Source organism: Oncorhynchus keta, unplaced genomic scaffold, assembly GCF_023373465.1.
Source record: "Oncorhynchus keta strain PuntledgeMale-10-30-2019 unplaced genomic scaffold, Oket_V2 Un_contig_5411_pilon_pilon, whole genome shotgun sequence".
In the NCBI taxonomy this organism is placed as follows: Eukaryota; Metazoa; Chordata; class Actinopteri; order Salmoniformes; family Salmonidae; genus Oncorhynchus; species Oncorhynchus keta.
The window spans coordinates 45,001-62,500 of NW_026288273.1; the positions used below are offsets into that span (position 1 = coordinate 45,001).

The window sequence follows — 17,500 nt, forward strand, 5'->3', positions numbered from 1 at the left end:
TAGAGGATGGAGAGGAGGGATGGAGGATTGGATAGAGAATAAAGGAGAGATACAGCGGAGCGAATACCTTCACTTGTTTCTTGCGGTTCTCGTTCTCATCCAGCGGCTGTCTGATGACGATGGGCTCACGCACCTCCGAGATCACCTCCGCCACCTGGTGCGCACACGCACAGGTTAAAACTTTCACTACACCTTCATCTACTGTGTGTGTGTGTGTGTGTGTGTGTGTAACCTACGGTCTGAACGCGTCTGTGGTCGTCAGGTATCAGGGTCAGTAGTTTCTCCGTCAGCAGAGAGACCAGAGAGGGAGGAGTCTGAGGTAGGACCAGCATCTCCTGTAACACAGCCACCACACGCTTCCTATACACACACACACACACACACACAGAGAGTTACATGAACACTTTCTGTAGCACCATATACAAGGAGAAAGATAAACCTGATTGACTTCCTGCCCGACTAGACGCACTGTCTTTGAATCAACCAATCGACTGACGACTGAGTCGTTAGCTGATATGTTAAAGAGATCAGATTACTACATCATCTGATAAATATCTATCCAGGCGTCTGTTATGTTGTCAAGCACGAACTCAACCACTGATGGCTACATTACCTCCCCCAACCATCCTCTACTCCTCCACCTCTCTCACCCATCAATCCCCTCCTCCACCCTCCACCCATCCCCCCTCCTCCACCCTCTCACCCATCCCCCCTCCTCCACCTCTCTCACCCATCCCCCTCCTCCACCTCTCTCACCCATCAATCCCCTCCTCCACCTCTCTCACCCATCCCCCCCCTCCTCCACCTCTCTCACCCATCCCCCCCTCCCACCTCTCTCACCCATCAATCCCCTCCTCCACCTCTCACCCATCTCCCCCCCTCCTCCACCTCTCTCACCCATCAATCCCCTCCTCCTCCTCTCACCCATCACCACCTCTCACCCCTCCACCTCTCACCTATAGCTTCCTCCACCTCTCACCATTCCCCTCCCCCTCCTCCACCTCTCACCATTCTCCCTCCACCTCTCACCCATAGCTTCCTCCACCTCTCACCATTCCCCTCCACCTCTCACCTATAGCTTCCTCCACCTCTCACCATTCCCCTCCACCTCTCACCCATAGCTTCCTCCACCTCTCACCATCCCCTCCCCCTCCTCCACCTCTCACCCATTCCCCCCTCCCTCCACCTCTCACCCATAGCTCCCTCCACCTCTCACCATTCCCCTCCCTCCCTCCACCTCTCACCCACCCACCCAATCCCCCTCCTCCTCCACCTCTCACCCATCCCTCCTCCTCTCTCACCTTCCTCCCTCTTCATTGGTATCCAGACAGCCGGTGAGGTGGATGAGTTGTTGAGAGATGAACTCTTTAGTCATGACCAGCTCCAGCTGAGCAAAGTCTCCTTTCAGCTCTTCAGACAACACCGGGACACACTTCACATACCTGGTATTACACAGTAATAACAGTTACCGTACCTGGTATTACACAGTAATAACAGTTACCGTACCTGGTATTACCCAGTAATAACAGTTACCATACCTGGTATTACCCAGTAATAACAGTTACCATACCTGGTATTACCCAGTAATAACAGTTACCATACCTGGTATTACACAGTAATAACAGTTACCGCACCGTATTACCCAGTAATAACAGTTACCGCACCGGTATTACCCAGTAATAACAGTTACCGTACCGGTATTACACAGTAATAACAGTTACCGTACCCGGTATTACCCAGTAATAACAGTTACCGTACCCGGTATTACCCAGTAATAACAGTTACCATACCTGGTATTACACAGTAATAACAGTTACCATACATGGTATTACCCAGTAATAACAGTTACCGTACCCAGTATTACACAGTAATAACAGTTACCGTACCCGGTATAAACCCAGTAATAACAGTTACCATACCCGGTATTACCCAGTAATAACAGTTACCATACCCGGTATTACACAGTAATAACAGTTACCATACCTGGTATTACACAGTAATAACAGTTACCATACCCGGTATTACCCAGTAATAACAGTTACCATACATGGTATTACAGTAATAACAGTTACCGTACCCTGTATTACCCAGTAATAACAGTTACCGTACCCGGTATTACCCAGTAATAACAGTTACCATACCTGGTATTACACAGTAATAACAGTTACCATACATGGTATTACCCAGTAATAACAGTTACCATACCAGGTATTACCCAGTAATAACAGTTACCATACCTGGTATTACACAGTAATAACAGTTACCATATACATGGTATTACCCAGTAATAACAGTTACCATACCTGGTATTACACAGTAATAACAGTTACCATACATGGTATTACACAGTAATAACAGTTACCATACCTGGTATTACCCAGTAATAACAGTTACCGTACCCGGTATTACACAGTAATAACAGTTACCATACCCGGTATTACACAGTAATAACAGTTACCGTACCCGGTATTACCCAGTAATAACAGTTACCGTACCGGTATTACACAGTAATAGTTATAACACTTCATATACCTGGTATTACACAGTAATAGTTATAACGCTTCATATACCTGGTATTACACAGTAATAGTTATAACACTTCATATACCTGGTATTACACAGTAATAGTTATAACACTTCATATACCTGGTATTACACAGTAATAGTTATAACACTTCATATACCTGGTATTACACAGTAATAGTTATAACACTTCATATACCTGGTATTACACAGTAATAGTTATAACGATTCATATACCTGGTATTACACAGTAATAGTTATAACACTTCATATACCTGGTATTACACAGTAATAGTTATAACGATTCATATACCTGGTATTACACAGTAATAGTTATAACACTTCATATACCTGGTATTACACAGTAATAGTTATAACGCTTCATATACCTGGTATTACACAGTAATAGTTATAACACTTCATATACCTGGTATTACACAGTAATAGTTATAACACTTCATATACCTGGTATTACACATTAGTTATAACACTTCATATACCTGGTATTACACATTAGTTATAACACTTCATATACCTGGTATTACACAGTAATAGTTATAACACTTCATATACCTGGTATTACACAGTAATAGTTATAACACTTCATATACCTGGTATTACACAGTAATAGTTATAACACTTCATATACCTGGTATTACACAGTAATAGTTATAACACTTCATATACCTGGTATTACACAGTAATAGTTATAACACTTCATATACCTGGTATTACACAGTAATAGTTATAACACTTCATATACCTGGTATTACACATTAGTTATAACACTTCATATACCTGGTATTACACAGTAATAGTTATAACACTTCATATACCTGGTATTACACAGTAATAGTTATAACGCTTCATATACCTGGTATTACACAGTAATAGTTATAACGCTTCATATACCTGGTATTACACAGTAATAGTTATAATGCTTCATATACCTGGTATTACACAGTAATAACACTTCATATACCTGGTATTACACAGTAATAGTTATAATGCTTCATATACCTGGTATTACACAGTAATAACACTTCATATACCTGGTATTACACAGTAATAGTTATAACGCTTCATATACCTGGTATTACACAGTAATAGTTATAACACTTCATATACCTGGTATTACACAGTAATAATCGTTAACACTTCATATACCTGGTATTACACAGTAATAGTTATAACACTTCATATACCTGGTATTACACAGTAATAGTTATAACACTTCATATACCTGGTATTACACAGTAATAGTAATAACGCTTCATATACCTGGTATTACACATTAGTTATAACACTTCATATACCTGGTATTACACAGTAATAGTTATAACACTTCATATACCTGGTATTACACAGTAATAGTTATAACACTTCATATACCTGGTATTACACAGTAATAGTTATAACACTTCATATACCTGGTATTACACAGTAATAGTTATAACACTTCATATACCTGGTATTACACATTAGTTATAACACTTCATATACCTGGTATTACACAGTAATAGTTATAACACTTCATATACCTGGTATTACACAGTAATAGTTATAACACTTCATATACCTGGTATTACACAGTAATAGTTATAACACTTCATATACCTGGTATTACACAGTAATAGTTATAACACTTCATATACCTGGTATTACACATTAGTTATAACACTTCATATACCTGGTATTACACAGTAATAGTTATAACGCTTCATATACCTGGTATTACACAGTAATAGTTATAACACTTCATATACCTGGTATTACACAGTAATAGTTATAACACTTCATATACCTGGTATTACACAGTAATAGTTATAACACTTCATATACCTGGTATTACACAGTAATAGTTATAACACTTCATATACCTGGTATTACACAGTAGTTATAACAGTTACATATACCTGGTATTACACAGTAATAGTTATAACACTTCATATACCTGGTATTACACAGTAATAGTTATAACGCTTCATATACCTGGTATTACACAGTAATAGTTATAACACTTCATATACCTGGTATTACACATTAGTTATAACACTTCATATACCTGGTATTACACATTAGTTATAACACTTCATATACCTGGTATTACACAGTAATAGTTATAACACTTCATATACCTGGTATTACACATTAGTTATAACACTTCATATACCTGGTATTACACAGTAATAGTTATAACACTTCATATACCTGGTATTACACAGTAATAGTTATAACACTTCATATACCTGGTATTACACACAATAGTTATAACACTTCATATACCTGGTATTACACAGTAATAGTTATAACACTTCATATACCTGGTATTACACATTAGTTATAACACTTCATATACCTGGTATTACACATTAGTTATAACACTTCATATACCTGGTATTACACAGTAATAGTTATAACACTTCATATACCTGGTATTACACAGTAATAGTTATAACACTTCATATACCTGGTATTACACAGTAATAGTTATAACACTTCATATACCTGGTATTACACAGTAATAGTTATAACACTTCATATACCTGGTATTACACATTAGTTATAACACTTCATATACCTGGTATTACACATTAGTTATAACACTTCATATACCTGGTATTACACATTAGTTATAACACTTCATATACCTGGTATTACACAGTAATAGTTATAACACTTCATATACCTGGTATTACACATTAGTTATAACACTTCATATACCTGGTATTACACAGTAATAGTTATAACACTTCATATACCTGGTATTACACAGTAATAGTTATAACACTTCATATACCTGGTATTACACATTAGTTATAACACTTCATATACCTGGTATTACACAGTAACAGTTATAACGCTTCATATACCTGGTATTACACAGTAACAGTTATAACGCTTCATATACCTGGTATTACACAGTAATAGTTATAACGCTTCATATACCTGGTATTACACAGTAACAGTTATAACGCTTCATATACCTGGTATTACACAGTAATAGTTATAACGCTTCATATACCTGGTATTACACAGTAATAGTTATAACACTTCATATACCTGGTATTACACATTAGTTATAACACTTCATATACCTGGTATTACACAGTAATAATCGTATAACACTTCATATACCTGGTATTACACAGTAATAGTTATAACACTTCATATACCTGGTATTACACAGTAATAGTTATAACACTTCATATACCTGGTATTACACAGTAATAACACTTCATATACCTGGTATTACACAGTAATAACACTTCATATACCTGGTATTACACAGTAATAGTTATAACACTTCATATACCTGGTATTACACAGTAATAATCGTTAACACTTCACACTCAGTGTCATGCCATCAAAAATCCATAAGGAGTTGGCAAGAGAGCACAAACTGACTGGCACCCAGGCTACCTTGACATATCTACATGTTATACACACACTACATAACCAAAAGGTACGTGGACAACTGCTCATCCAACATCTCATTCCAAACGGGTACTGATGTTGGGGGCGATTAGGCCCTGCAGTAGGCTTTCCAATTCATCCCAAAGGTGTTCGATTATATACAAATATACACCAGTTATAACATGTTAACACTACTACACTGTCTTCATATACCTGTTATAACATGATAACACTACTACACTGTCTTCATATACCAGTTATAACATGTTAACACTACTACACTGTCTTCATATACCTGTTATAACATGATAACACTACTACACTGTCTTCATATACCAGTTATAACATGTTAACACTACTACACTGTCTTCATATACCAGTTATAACATGTTAATACCACTACACTGTCTTCATATACCAGTTATAACATGTTAACACTATACTGTCTTCATATACCAGTTATATCATGTTAACACTATACTGTCTTCATATACCAGTTATAACACTACTACACTGTCTTCATATACCAGTTATATCATGTTAACACTATACTGTCTTCATATACCAGTTATAACACTACTACACTGTCTTCATATACCAGTTATAACATGTTAACACTACTACACTGTCTTCATATACCAGTTATAACATGTTAACACTACTACACTGTCTTCATATACCAGTTATAACATGTTAACACTACTACACTGTCTTCATATACCAGTTATAACATGTTAATACTACTACACCGTCTTCATATACCAGTTATAACATGTTAATACTACTACACTGTCTTCATATACCAGTTATAACACTACTATACTGTCTTCATATACCAGTTATAACACTACTATACTGTCTTCATATACCAGTTATAACATGTTAACACTACTACACCGTCTTCATATACCAGTTATAACATGTTAACACTACTACACTGTCTTCATATACCAGTTATAACATGTTAACACTACTACACTGTCTTCATATACCAGTTATAACACTACTACACTGTCTTCATATACCAGTTATAACACTACTATACTGTCTTCATATACCTGTTATAGCATGTCAACACTACTACACTGTCTTCATATACCAGTTATAACGTGTTAACACTACTATACTGTCTTCATATACCAGTTATAACATGTTAACACTATACTGTCTTCATATACCAGTTATAACATGATAACACTACTACACTGTCTTCATATACCTGTTATAACATGTTAACACTACTACACTGTCTTCATATACCAGTTATAACACTACTATACTGTCTTCATATACCTGTTATAGCATGTTAACACTACACTGTCTTCATATACCTGTTATAACATGTTAACACTACTACACTGTCTTCATATACCAGTTATAACATGATAACACTACTACACTGTCTTCATATACCTGTTATAACATGTTAACACTACTACACTGTCTTCATATACCAGTTATAACACTACTACACTGTCTTCATATACCATTATAACATGTTAACACTACTACACTGTCTCCATATACCAGTTATAACATGTTAATACTACTACACTGTGTCTTCATATACCAGTTATAACATGTTAACACTATACTGTCTTCATATACCAGTTATAACATGATAACACTACTACACTGTCTTCATATACCTGTTATAACATGTTAACACTACTACACTGTCTTCATATACCAGTTATAACATGATAACACTACTACACTGTCTCCATATACCAGTTATAACATGTTAATACTACTACACTGTCTTCATATACCAGTTATAACATGTTAACACTACACTGTCTTCATATACCAGTTATAACATGATAACACTACTACACTGTCTTCATATACCAGTTATAACATGTTAACACTACTACACTGTCTTCATATACCAGTTATAACATGATAACACTACTACACTGTCTTCATATACCTGTTATAACATGTTAACACTACTACACTGTCTTCATATACCAGTTATAACATGTTAACACTACTACACTGTCTTCATATACCAGTTATAACATGTTAACACTACTACACTGTCTTCATATACCAGTTATAACATGATAACACTACTACACTGTCTTCATATACCTGTTATAACATGTTAACACTACTACACTGTCTTCATATACCAGTTATAACATGTTAACACTACTACACTGTCTTCATATACCAGTTATAACATGTTAACACTACACTGTCTTCATATACCAGTTATAACATGATAACACTACTACACTGTCTTCATATACCAGTTATAACATGTTAACACTACTACACTGTCTTCATATACCAGTTATAACATGTTAACACTACTACACTGTCTCCATATACCAGTTATAACATGTTAACACTACACTGTCTTCATATACCAGTTATAACACTACTACACTGTCTTCATATACCTGTTATAACATGTTAACACTACTACACTGTCTTCATATACCAGTTATAACATGTTAACACTACTACACTGTCTTCATATACCAGTTATAACATGTTAACACTACACTGTCTTCATATACCAGTTATAACATGATAACACTACTACACTGTCTTCATATACCAGTTATAACATGTTAACACTACTACACTGTCTTCATATACCAGTTATAACATGTTAACACTACTACACTGTCTTCATATACCAGTTATAACATGTTAACACTACTACACTGTCTTCATATACCAGTTATAACATGTTAACACTACACTGTCTTCATATACCAGTTATAACACTACTACACTGTCTTCATATACCAGTTATAACACTACTACACTGTCTTCATATACCAGTTATAACACTACTACACTGTCTTCATATACCTGTTATAACATGTTAACACTACTACACTGTCTTCATATACCAGTTATAACATGTTAACACTACTATACTGTCTCCATATACCAGTTATAACACTACTACACTGTCTGGACACACCTAGTAGCAATGTTTCTCTGGTTGGCAGACAGCACTGGCAGGCCCTTCACATATCTAGAGAGAACAGACGGGAGACAATGGACTGTATTCACAAAGAGGCTCAGAGGAGGAGTGCTGATCCGGTCCATTTCACTAGAATCTAACAGGCCAAACTGATCCTAGATCAGAACCCCTACCCTGAGACAACGGCCTGTCAGAGTACTGATCCGGTCCAAACTGATCCTAGATCAGAACCCTACCCTGAGACAACGGCCTGTCAGAGTGCTGATCCGGTCCATACTGATCCTAGATCAGAACCCCTACCCTGAGACAACGGCCTGTCAGATTCTAGTGATGTGGACCGGATCAGTACTCTGACAGGCCAAACTGATCCTAGATCAGAACCCCTACCCTGAGACAACGGCCTGTCAGAGTGCTGATCCGGTCCAAACTGATCCTAGATCAGAACTCCTACCCTGAGACAACGGCCTGTCAGAGTGCTGATCCGGTCCAAACTGATCCTAGATCAGAACTCCTACCCTGAGACAACGGCCTGTCAGAGTGCTGATCCGGTCCAAACTGATCCTAGATCAGAACTCCTACCCTGAGACAACGGCCTGTCAGAGTACTGATCCGGTCCATACTGATCCTAGATCAGAACCGCTACCCTGAGACAACGGCCTGTCAGAGTACTGATCCTAACATCTCTACAGTCTACCTCCACGCTTCCAGTCTAGATATCACTAGTCTTAAAATACTGGTCCTATAACTGGGACAACGGCCTGTCAGAGTACTGATCCTAACATCTCTACAGTCTACCTACACGCTTCCAGTCTAGATATCACTAGGACTAGTCTTAAAATACTGGTCCTATAACTGGGACAACGGCCTGTCAGAGTACTGATCCTAACATCTCTACAGTCTACCTACACGCTTCCAGTCTAGATATCACTAGTCTTAAAATACTGGTCCTATAGACTGAAGACAGACTTGAGTCAGTGTTTCCCCAAACCTCTCCTCCGATACCCACAAGCCAGTCCAAGGATTTGATATATTCCACGACTAGCAGAGCTGATGTACCCTGGGAAAGGGTTGGGGGGTACTGGCTAGAGGTACATACAGGAGAGGCGAGGGGAGTTGACATATGTGATGTGATGTAGTCAGGGTGATGTAGTGGTGGTCTTACCCGTAGTCAGGGTGGTGTAGTGGTGGTCTTACCCGTAGTCAGGGTGATGTATGGGGTGGTCTTACCCGTAGTCAGGGTGATGTATGGGGTGGTCTTACCCGTAGTCAGGGTGGTGTATGGGGTGGTCTTACCCGTAGTCAGGGTGATGTATGGGGTGGTCTTACCCGTAGTCAGGGTGGTGTATGGGGTGGTCTTACCCGTAGTCAGGGTGATGTATGGGGTGGTCTTACCCGTAGTCAGGGTGATGTAGTGGTGGTCTTACCCGTAGTCAGGGGTGGTGTAGTGGTGGTTTTACCCGTAGTCAGGGTGGTGTAGTGGTGGTCTTACCCGTAGTCAGGGTGGTGTAGTGGTGGTCTTACCCGTAGTCAGGGTGGTGTAGTGGTGGTTTTACCCGTAGTCAGGGTGGTGTAGTGGTGGTCTTACCCGTAGTCAGGGTGGTGTAGTGGTGGTCTTACCCGTAGTCAGGGTGATGTAGTGGTGGTCTTACCCGTAGTCAGGGTGGTGTATGGGTGGTCTTACCCGTAGTCAGGGTGGTGTATGGGTGGTCTTACCGTAGTCAGGGTGGTGTAGTGGTGGTTTTACCCGTAGTCAGGGTGGTGTAGTGGTGGTCTTACCCGTAGTCAGGGTGGTGTAGTGGTGGTCTTACCCGTAGTCAGGGTGATGTAGTGGTGGTCTTACCCGTAGTCAGGGTGATGTAGTGGTGGTCTTACCCGTAGTCGGGGTGGTGTAGTGGTGGTCTTACCCGTAGTCAGGGTGGTGTATGGGGTGGTCTTACCCGTAGTCAGGGTGATGTAGTGGTGGTCTTACCTGTAGTCAGGGTGATGTAGTGGTGGTCTTACCCGTAGTCAGGGTGGTGTATGGGGTGGTCTTACCCGTAGTCAGGGTGGTGTATGGGGTGGTCTTACCCGTAGTCAGGGTGATGTAGTGGTGGTCTTACCCGTAGTCAGGGTGATGTATGGGTGGTCTTACCCGTAGTCAGGGTGGTGTAGTGGTGGTCTTACCCGTAGTCAGGGTGGTGTATGGGGTGGTCTTACCCGTAGTCAGGGTGGTGTAGTGGTGGTCTTACCCGTAGTCAGGGTGGTGTATGGGGTGGTCTTACCCGTAGTCAGGGTGGTGTAGTGGTGGTCTTACCCGTAGTCAGGGTGGTGTAGTGGTGGTCTTACCCGTAGTCAGGGTGGTGTCGTGGTGGTCTTACCCGTAGTCAGGGTGGTGTCGTGGTGGTCTTACCCGTAGTCAGGGTGGTGTAGTGGTGGTCTTACCCGTAGTCAGGGTGATGTAGTGGTGGTCTTACCCGTAGTCAGGGTGGTGTAGTGGTGGTCTTACCCTTAGTCAGGGTGATGTATGGGGTGGTCTTACCCGTAGTCAGGGTGATGTAGTGGTGGTCTTACCCGTAGTCAGGGTGGTGTATGGGGTGGTCTTACCCGTAGTCAGGGTGATGTATGGGGTGGTCTTACCCGTAGTCAGGGTGATGTAGTGGTGGTCTTACCCGTAGTCAGGGTGATGTAGTGGTGGTCTTACCCGTAGTCAGGGTGGTGTATGGGGTGTAGTGGTGGTCTTACCCGTAGTCAGGGTGATGTATGGGGTGTAGTGGTGGTCTTACCCGTAGTCAGGGTGATGTAGTGGTGGTCTTACCCGTAGTCAGGGTGGTGTCGTGGTGGTCTTACCCGTAGTCAGGGTGATGTATGGGGTGGTCTTACCCGTAGTCAGGGTGGTGTATGGGGTGGTCTTACCCGTAGTCAGGGTGATGTATGGGGGTGGTCTTACCCGTAGTCAGGGTGATGTATGGGGTGGTCTTACCCGTAGTCAGGGTGATGTATGGGGTGGTCTTACCCGTAGTCAGGGTGATGTAGTGGTGGTCTTACCCGTAGTCAGGGTGGTGTATGGGGTGTAGTGGTGGTCTTACCCGTAGTCAGGGTGGTGTATGGGGTGTAGTGGTGGTCTTACCCGTAGTCAGGGTGGTGTATGGGGTGTAGTGGTGGTCTTACCCGTAGTCAGGGTGGTGTATGGGGTGTAGTGGTGGTCTTACCCGTAGTCAGGGTGATGTAGTGGTGGTCTTACCCGTAGTCAGGGTGGTGTATGGGGTGTAGTGGTGGTCTTACCCGTAGTCAGGGTGGTGTATGGGGTGTAGTGGTGGTCTTACCCGTAGTCAGGGTGGTGTATGGGGTGTAGTGGTGGTCTTACCCGTAGTCAGGGTGATGTATGGGGTGTAGTGGTGGTCTTACCCGTAGTCAGGGTGGTGTATGGGGTGTAGTGGTGGTCTTACCCGTAGTCAGGGTGGTGTATGGGGTGTAGTGGTGGTCTTACCCGTAGTCAGGGTGGTGTATGGGGTGTAGTGGTGGTCTTACCCGTAGTCAGGGTGATGTATGGGGTGTAGTGGTGGTCTTACCCGTAGTCAGGGTGATGTATGGGGTGTAGTGGTGGTCTTACCCGTAGTCAGGGTGATGTATGGGGTGTAGTGGTGGTCTTACCCGTAGTCAGGGTGATGTATGGGGTGGTTTTACCCATAGTCAGGGTGATGTATGGGGTGTAGTGGTGGGTAGTCAGGGTGGTGTATGGGGTGTAGTGGTGGTTTTACCCGTAGTCAGGGTGATGTATGGGGTGTAGTGGTGGTCTTACCCGTAGTCAGGGTGGTGTATGGGGTGTAGTGGTGGTCTTACCCGTAGTCAGGGTGGTGTACGGGGTGTAGTGGTGGTCTTACCCGTAGTCAGGGTGATGTATGGGGTGTAGTGGTGGTCTTACCCGTAGTCAGGGTGATGTAGTGGTGGTTTTACCCGTAGTCAGGGTGATGTATGGGGTGTAGTGGTGGTGTTACCCGTAGTCAGGGTGGTGTATGGGGTGTAGTGGTGGTCTTACCCGTAGTCAGGGTGGTGTATGGGGTGTAGTGGTGGTCTTACCCGTAGTCAGGGGTGATGTAGTGGTGGTCTTGTAGTGGTGGTGTATGGGGTGTAGTGGGGTCTTACCCGTAGTCAGGGTGGTGTATGGGGTGTAGTGGTGGTCTTACCCGTAGTCAGGGTGATGTAGTGGTGGTTTTACCCGTAGTCAGGGTGGTGTATGGGGTGTAGTGGTGGTCTTACCCGTAGTCAGGGTGATGTATGGGGTGTAGTGGTGGTTTTACCCGTAGTCAGGGTGGTGTATGGGGTGTAGTGGTGGTCTTACCCGTAGTCAGGGTGATGTAGTGGTGGTCTTACCCGTAGTCAGGGTGGTGTATGGGGTGTAGTGGTGGTTTTACCCGTAGTCAGGGTGATGTATGGGGTGTAGTGGTGGTCTTACCCGTAGTCAGGGTGGTGTATGGGGTGTAGTGGTGGTCTTACCCGTAGTCAGGGTGGTGTATGGGGTGTAGTGGTGGTCTTACCCGTAGTCAGGGTGGTGTATGGGGTGTAGTGGTGGTTTTACCCGTAGTCAGGGTGGTGTATGGGGTGTAGTGGTGGTCTTACCCGTAGTCAGGGTGGTGTATGGGGTGTAGTGGTGGTCTTACCCGTAGTCAGGGTGGTGTAGTGGTGGTCTTACCCGTAGTCAGGGTGATGTATGGGGTGTAGTGGTGGTTTTACCCGTAGTCAGGGTGATGTATGGGGTGTAGTGGTGGTCTTACCCGTAGTCAGGGTGGTGTATGGGGTGTAGTGGTGGTCTTACCCGTAGTCAGGGTGGTGTATGGGGTGTAGTGGTGGTCTTACCCGTAGTCAGGGTGATGTATGGGGTGTAGTGGTGGTCTTACCCGTAGTCAGGGTGATGTAGTGGTGGTTTTACCCGTAGTCAGGGTGGTGTATGGGGTGTAGTGGTGGTGTTACCCGTAGTCAGGGTGGTGTATGGGGTGTAGTGGTAGTCTTACCCGTAGAGGTACTCAGCGAAGGTAGCAGCCTCGGGCAGCAGCTTCTCCAACATCTCCTCTCCTTCATCCCCTTTAGTCTTAACGAACTCACACAGAGCCCTCCAGTACAACACGCTCTCACAGGACAGAGACCCAGCCGGGACCAGCATCCTACAGAGAGACAGTCAGTGTGTGAGAGAGTCAGCCAGCCGGTCAGACAGTCAGCCAGTGTGTGTGTGAGCAGCAGGGGGTCAGTATGTGTGCGAGTGAGTGAGCAGAGCGGTCAGTGTGCCAGCGGTGTGTGTGTGTGTGTGTGTGTGTGTGTGTGTGTGTGTGTGTGTGACAGTGTGCCGTGTGTGTGTGTGTGTGTGTGACCTGTCGTCCAGCTGAAGCGGTGGTGGAGCAGCTGGTGCTGAGGTGTGTGTGTGAACAGAGCGGTCAGTGTGTCCAGGGCGGTGTGTGTGTGTGTGTGTGTGTGTGTGTGTGTGTGTGTGTGTGTGTGTGTGTACCTGTCGTCCAGCTGAAGGCGGTGGTGGAGCAGCTGGTCCTGAGGTGTGTGTGTGAACAGAGCGGTCAGTGTGTCCAGGGCGGTCTGAGAGCAGTTCTCTACATCCAGTTTGTGTAACAGCTCCAGCACATCACCCTGGAGAAGATTCAGCCAGGCTGGGAGGAGACGGATCTGCACCACCTCCCTCACCGATTCTACAACACAGACACACAGACACACACACCGGAAAATGTATAGCGTGGGGGGGGGGGCTGGGCCATTCAAGGACATTCAGAGACTTGTCCCGAAGCCACTCCTGCATTGTCTTGGCTGTGTGCTTAGGGTCCTGTTGGAAGGTGAACCTTCGCCCTAGTCTGAGATCCTGAGCGCTTCTGTTCATCCTTCCCTCGATCCTGACTAGTCTCCCAGTCCCTACCGCTGAAAAACATCCCCACAGCACAATGCTGCCACCACCATGCTTCACCGTAGGGACGGTGCCAGGTCTCCTCCAGACTTGACGCTTGGCATTCAGGTCAAAGAGTTCAATCTTGGTTTCATCAGACAGGAGAATCTTATTTCTCATGTTCTGAGAGTCCTTCGGGTGTCTTTTGGCAAACTCCAAGCTGGCTGTCATGTGCTTTTTACTGAGGAGTGGCTTCCATCTGGCCTCTCTACCATAAAGGCCTGGAGTGCTGCAGTTGTCCTTCTGGAAGGTTCTCCCATCTCTACAGAGGAACTCTGGAGCTCTGTCAGAGTGACCATTGGGTTCTTGGTCACCTCCCTGACCAAGGCCCTTCTCCCACGATTGGTCAGTTTGTCTGTGCGGCCAGCTCAAGGAAGAGTCTTGGTGGTTCCAAACTTCTTCCATTTAAGAATGATGGAGGCCACTGTGTTCTTGGGGACCTTCAATGATGCAGAAATGTTTTGGTCCCCTTCCCCAGATCTGTGCCTCGACACAATCCTGTCTCGGAGCTCTATGGACAAGTCCTTCGACCTCATGGCTTGGTTGTTTGCTCTGACATGCACTGTCAACTGTGGAACCTTTATATAGACAGATGTGTGCCTTTCCAAATCATGTCCAATCAATTGAATTTACCACCGATGGACTCCAATCAAGTTGAAGAAACACCTCAAGGATGATCAATGGAAACAGGAAGTACCTGAGATCAAGTCTCATAGCAAAGGGTCTGAATATTTATGTAGTAAAGTATTTATTTTTTATATAAATGTAAAAAAATGTCTAAACCTGTTTTTGCATTGTCATTAAGAGGTATTGTGATGTCATTAAGAGGTATTGTGATGTCATTAAGAGGTATTGTGATGTCATTAAGAGGTATTGTGATGTCATTAAGAGGTACTGTACTAGCCGACGAGGTAAACGGACGACCTAGCCGACGAGGTAAACGGACGACCTAGCCGACGAGGTAAACGGACGACCTAGCCGACGAGGTAAACGGACGACCTAGCCGACGAGGTAAACGGACGACCTAGCCGACGAGGTAAACGGACGACCTAGCCGACGAGGTAAACGGACGACCAGCCGACGAGGTAAACGGACGACCAGCCGACGAGGTAAACGGACGACCTAGCCGACGAGGTAAACGGACGACCCTAGCCGACGAGGTAAGCGGGCGACCTGCCGGCGAGGTAAACGGACGACCTAGCCGACGAGGTAAACAGACGACCTAGCCGACGAGGTAAACAGACGACCTAGCCGACGAGGTAAACAGCGACCTAGCCGACGAGGTAAACGGACGACCTAGCCGACGAGGTAAACAGGCGACCAGCCGACGAGGTAAACGGCGACCTAGCCGACGAGGTAAACAGGCGACCAGCCGACGAGGTAAACAGACGACCTAGCCGACGAGGTAAACAGACGACCTAGCCGACGAGGTAAACAGGCGACCTAGCCGGCGAGGTAAACAGGCGACCTAGCCGACGAGGTAAACAGGACGACCTAGCCGACGAGGTAAACAGACGACCTAGCCGACGAGGTAAACAGGACGACCTAGCCGACGAGGTAAACAGACGACCCAGCCGACGAGGTAAACGGACACCTAGCCGACGAGGTAAGCGGACGACCTAGCCGACGAGGTAAACGGACGACCTAGCCGACGAGGTAAACGGACGACCTAGCCGACGAGGTAAACGGACGACCAGCCGACGAGGGCGGAAACGAGGTAAACGGGCGACCTAGCCGACGAGGTAAACAGACCCTAGCCGACGAGGTAAGCGGATCGAGCCGACGAGGTAAACGGACGACCCAGCGACGAGGTAAACGGACGACCTAGCCGACGAGGTAAGCGGACGACCAGCCGACGAGGTAAACGGGCGACCTAGCCGACGAGGTAAACGGACGACCTAGCCGACGAGGTAAACAGGACGACCTAGCCGACGAGGTAAAACGGACGACCTAGCCGACGAGGTAAACGGACGGCCTAGCCGACGAGGTAAACGGACGACCAGCCGACGAGGTAAACGGACGACCCAGCCGACGAGGTAAACGGACGAGCCGACGAGGTAAACGGACACCTAGCCGACGAGGTAAACGGACGACCTAGCCGACGAGGTAAAAACAGACGACCTAGCCGACGAGGTAAACGGACGACCTAGCCGACGAGGTAAACGGACGACCTAGCCGACGAGGTAAACGGGCGAAGCCGACGAGGTAAACGGACGACCTAGCCGACGAGGTAAACGGACGACCTAGCCGACGAGGTAAACACGACCTAGCCGGCGAGGTAAGCGGACGACCTGGCCGACGAGGTAAACAGACGACCTAGCCGACGAGGTAAACAGACGACCTAGCCGACGAGGTAAACAAGATCAACAAGCCGGCGAGGTAAACAGCGACCTAGCCGACGAGGTAAACAGGCGACCTAGCCGACGAGGTAAACAGGCGACCTAGCCGACGAGGTAAACAGGCGACCTGGCCCAGCCGAGGTAAACAGGCGACCCTAGCCGACGAGGTAAACAGGCGACCAGCCGACGAGGTAAACAGGCGACCCAGCCGACGAGGTAAACAGGCGACCCAGCCGACGAGGTAAACAGGCGACCAGCCGACGAGGTAAACAGACGACCTAGCCGGCGAGGTAAACAGACGACCTAGCCGACGAGGTAAACAGGCGACCTAGCCGACGAGGTAAACAGACGACC

General features: G+C 45.0%; 1 protein-coding gene and 1 long non-coding RNA gene across 12 annotated transcripts in view; both read right to left on the minus strand.

The window, feature by feature from the left end:
- LOC127925301 (condensin complex subunit 3-like) overlaps window positions 1-17,500 on the minus strand; it is a 46,537-nt gene that overhangs the window by 17,951 nt on the left and 11,086 nt on the right. The window contains exons 7-11 of the mRNA XM_052510161.1: window positions 14,367-14,559; window positions 13,879-14,028; window positions 1,302-1,442; window positions 237-360; window positions 68-154 (exon numbers count right to left, since the gene is read on the minus strand). Of these exons, the coding sequence (XP_052366121.1) occupies window positions 68-154; window positions 237-360; window positions 1,302-1,442; window positions 13,879-14,028; window positions 14,367-14,559 (695 nt within the window). The remainder of the gene's footprint in view (window positions 1-67; window positions 155-236; window positions 361-1,301; window positions 1,443-13,878; window positions 14,029-14,366; window positions 14,560-17,500) is intronic.
- On the minus strand, window positions 2,312-8,711 carry LOC127925303 (uncharacterized). 11 transcript variants are annotated; one of them, XR_008120438.1, is made up of 10 exons: window positions 8,554-8,711; window positions 8,038-8,351; window positions 5,662-6,153; window positions 5,511-5,586; window positions 5,435-5,472; window positions 4,883-5,069; window positions 4,440-4,515; window positions 3,805-4,327; window positions 2,837-3,435; window positions 2,312-2,684 (listed from the first exon to the last, which is right to left on the minus strand). It is a non-coding gene; the product is annotated as an uncharacterized LOC127925303 (long non-coding RNA). The 11 variants fall into 11 exon arrangements; XR_008120435.1 differs by having other exon boundaries at window positions 8,513-8,711; XR_008120436.1 differs by lacking the exon at window positions 8,038-8,351 and having other exon boundaries at window positions 8,352-8,711.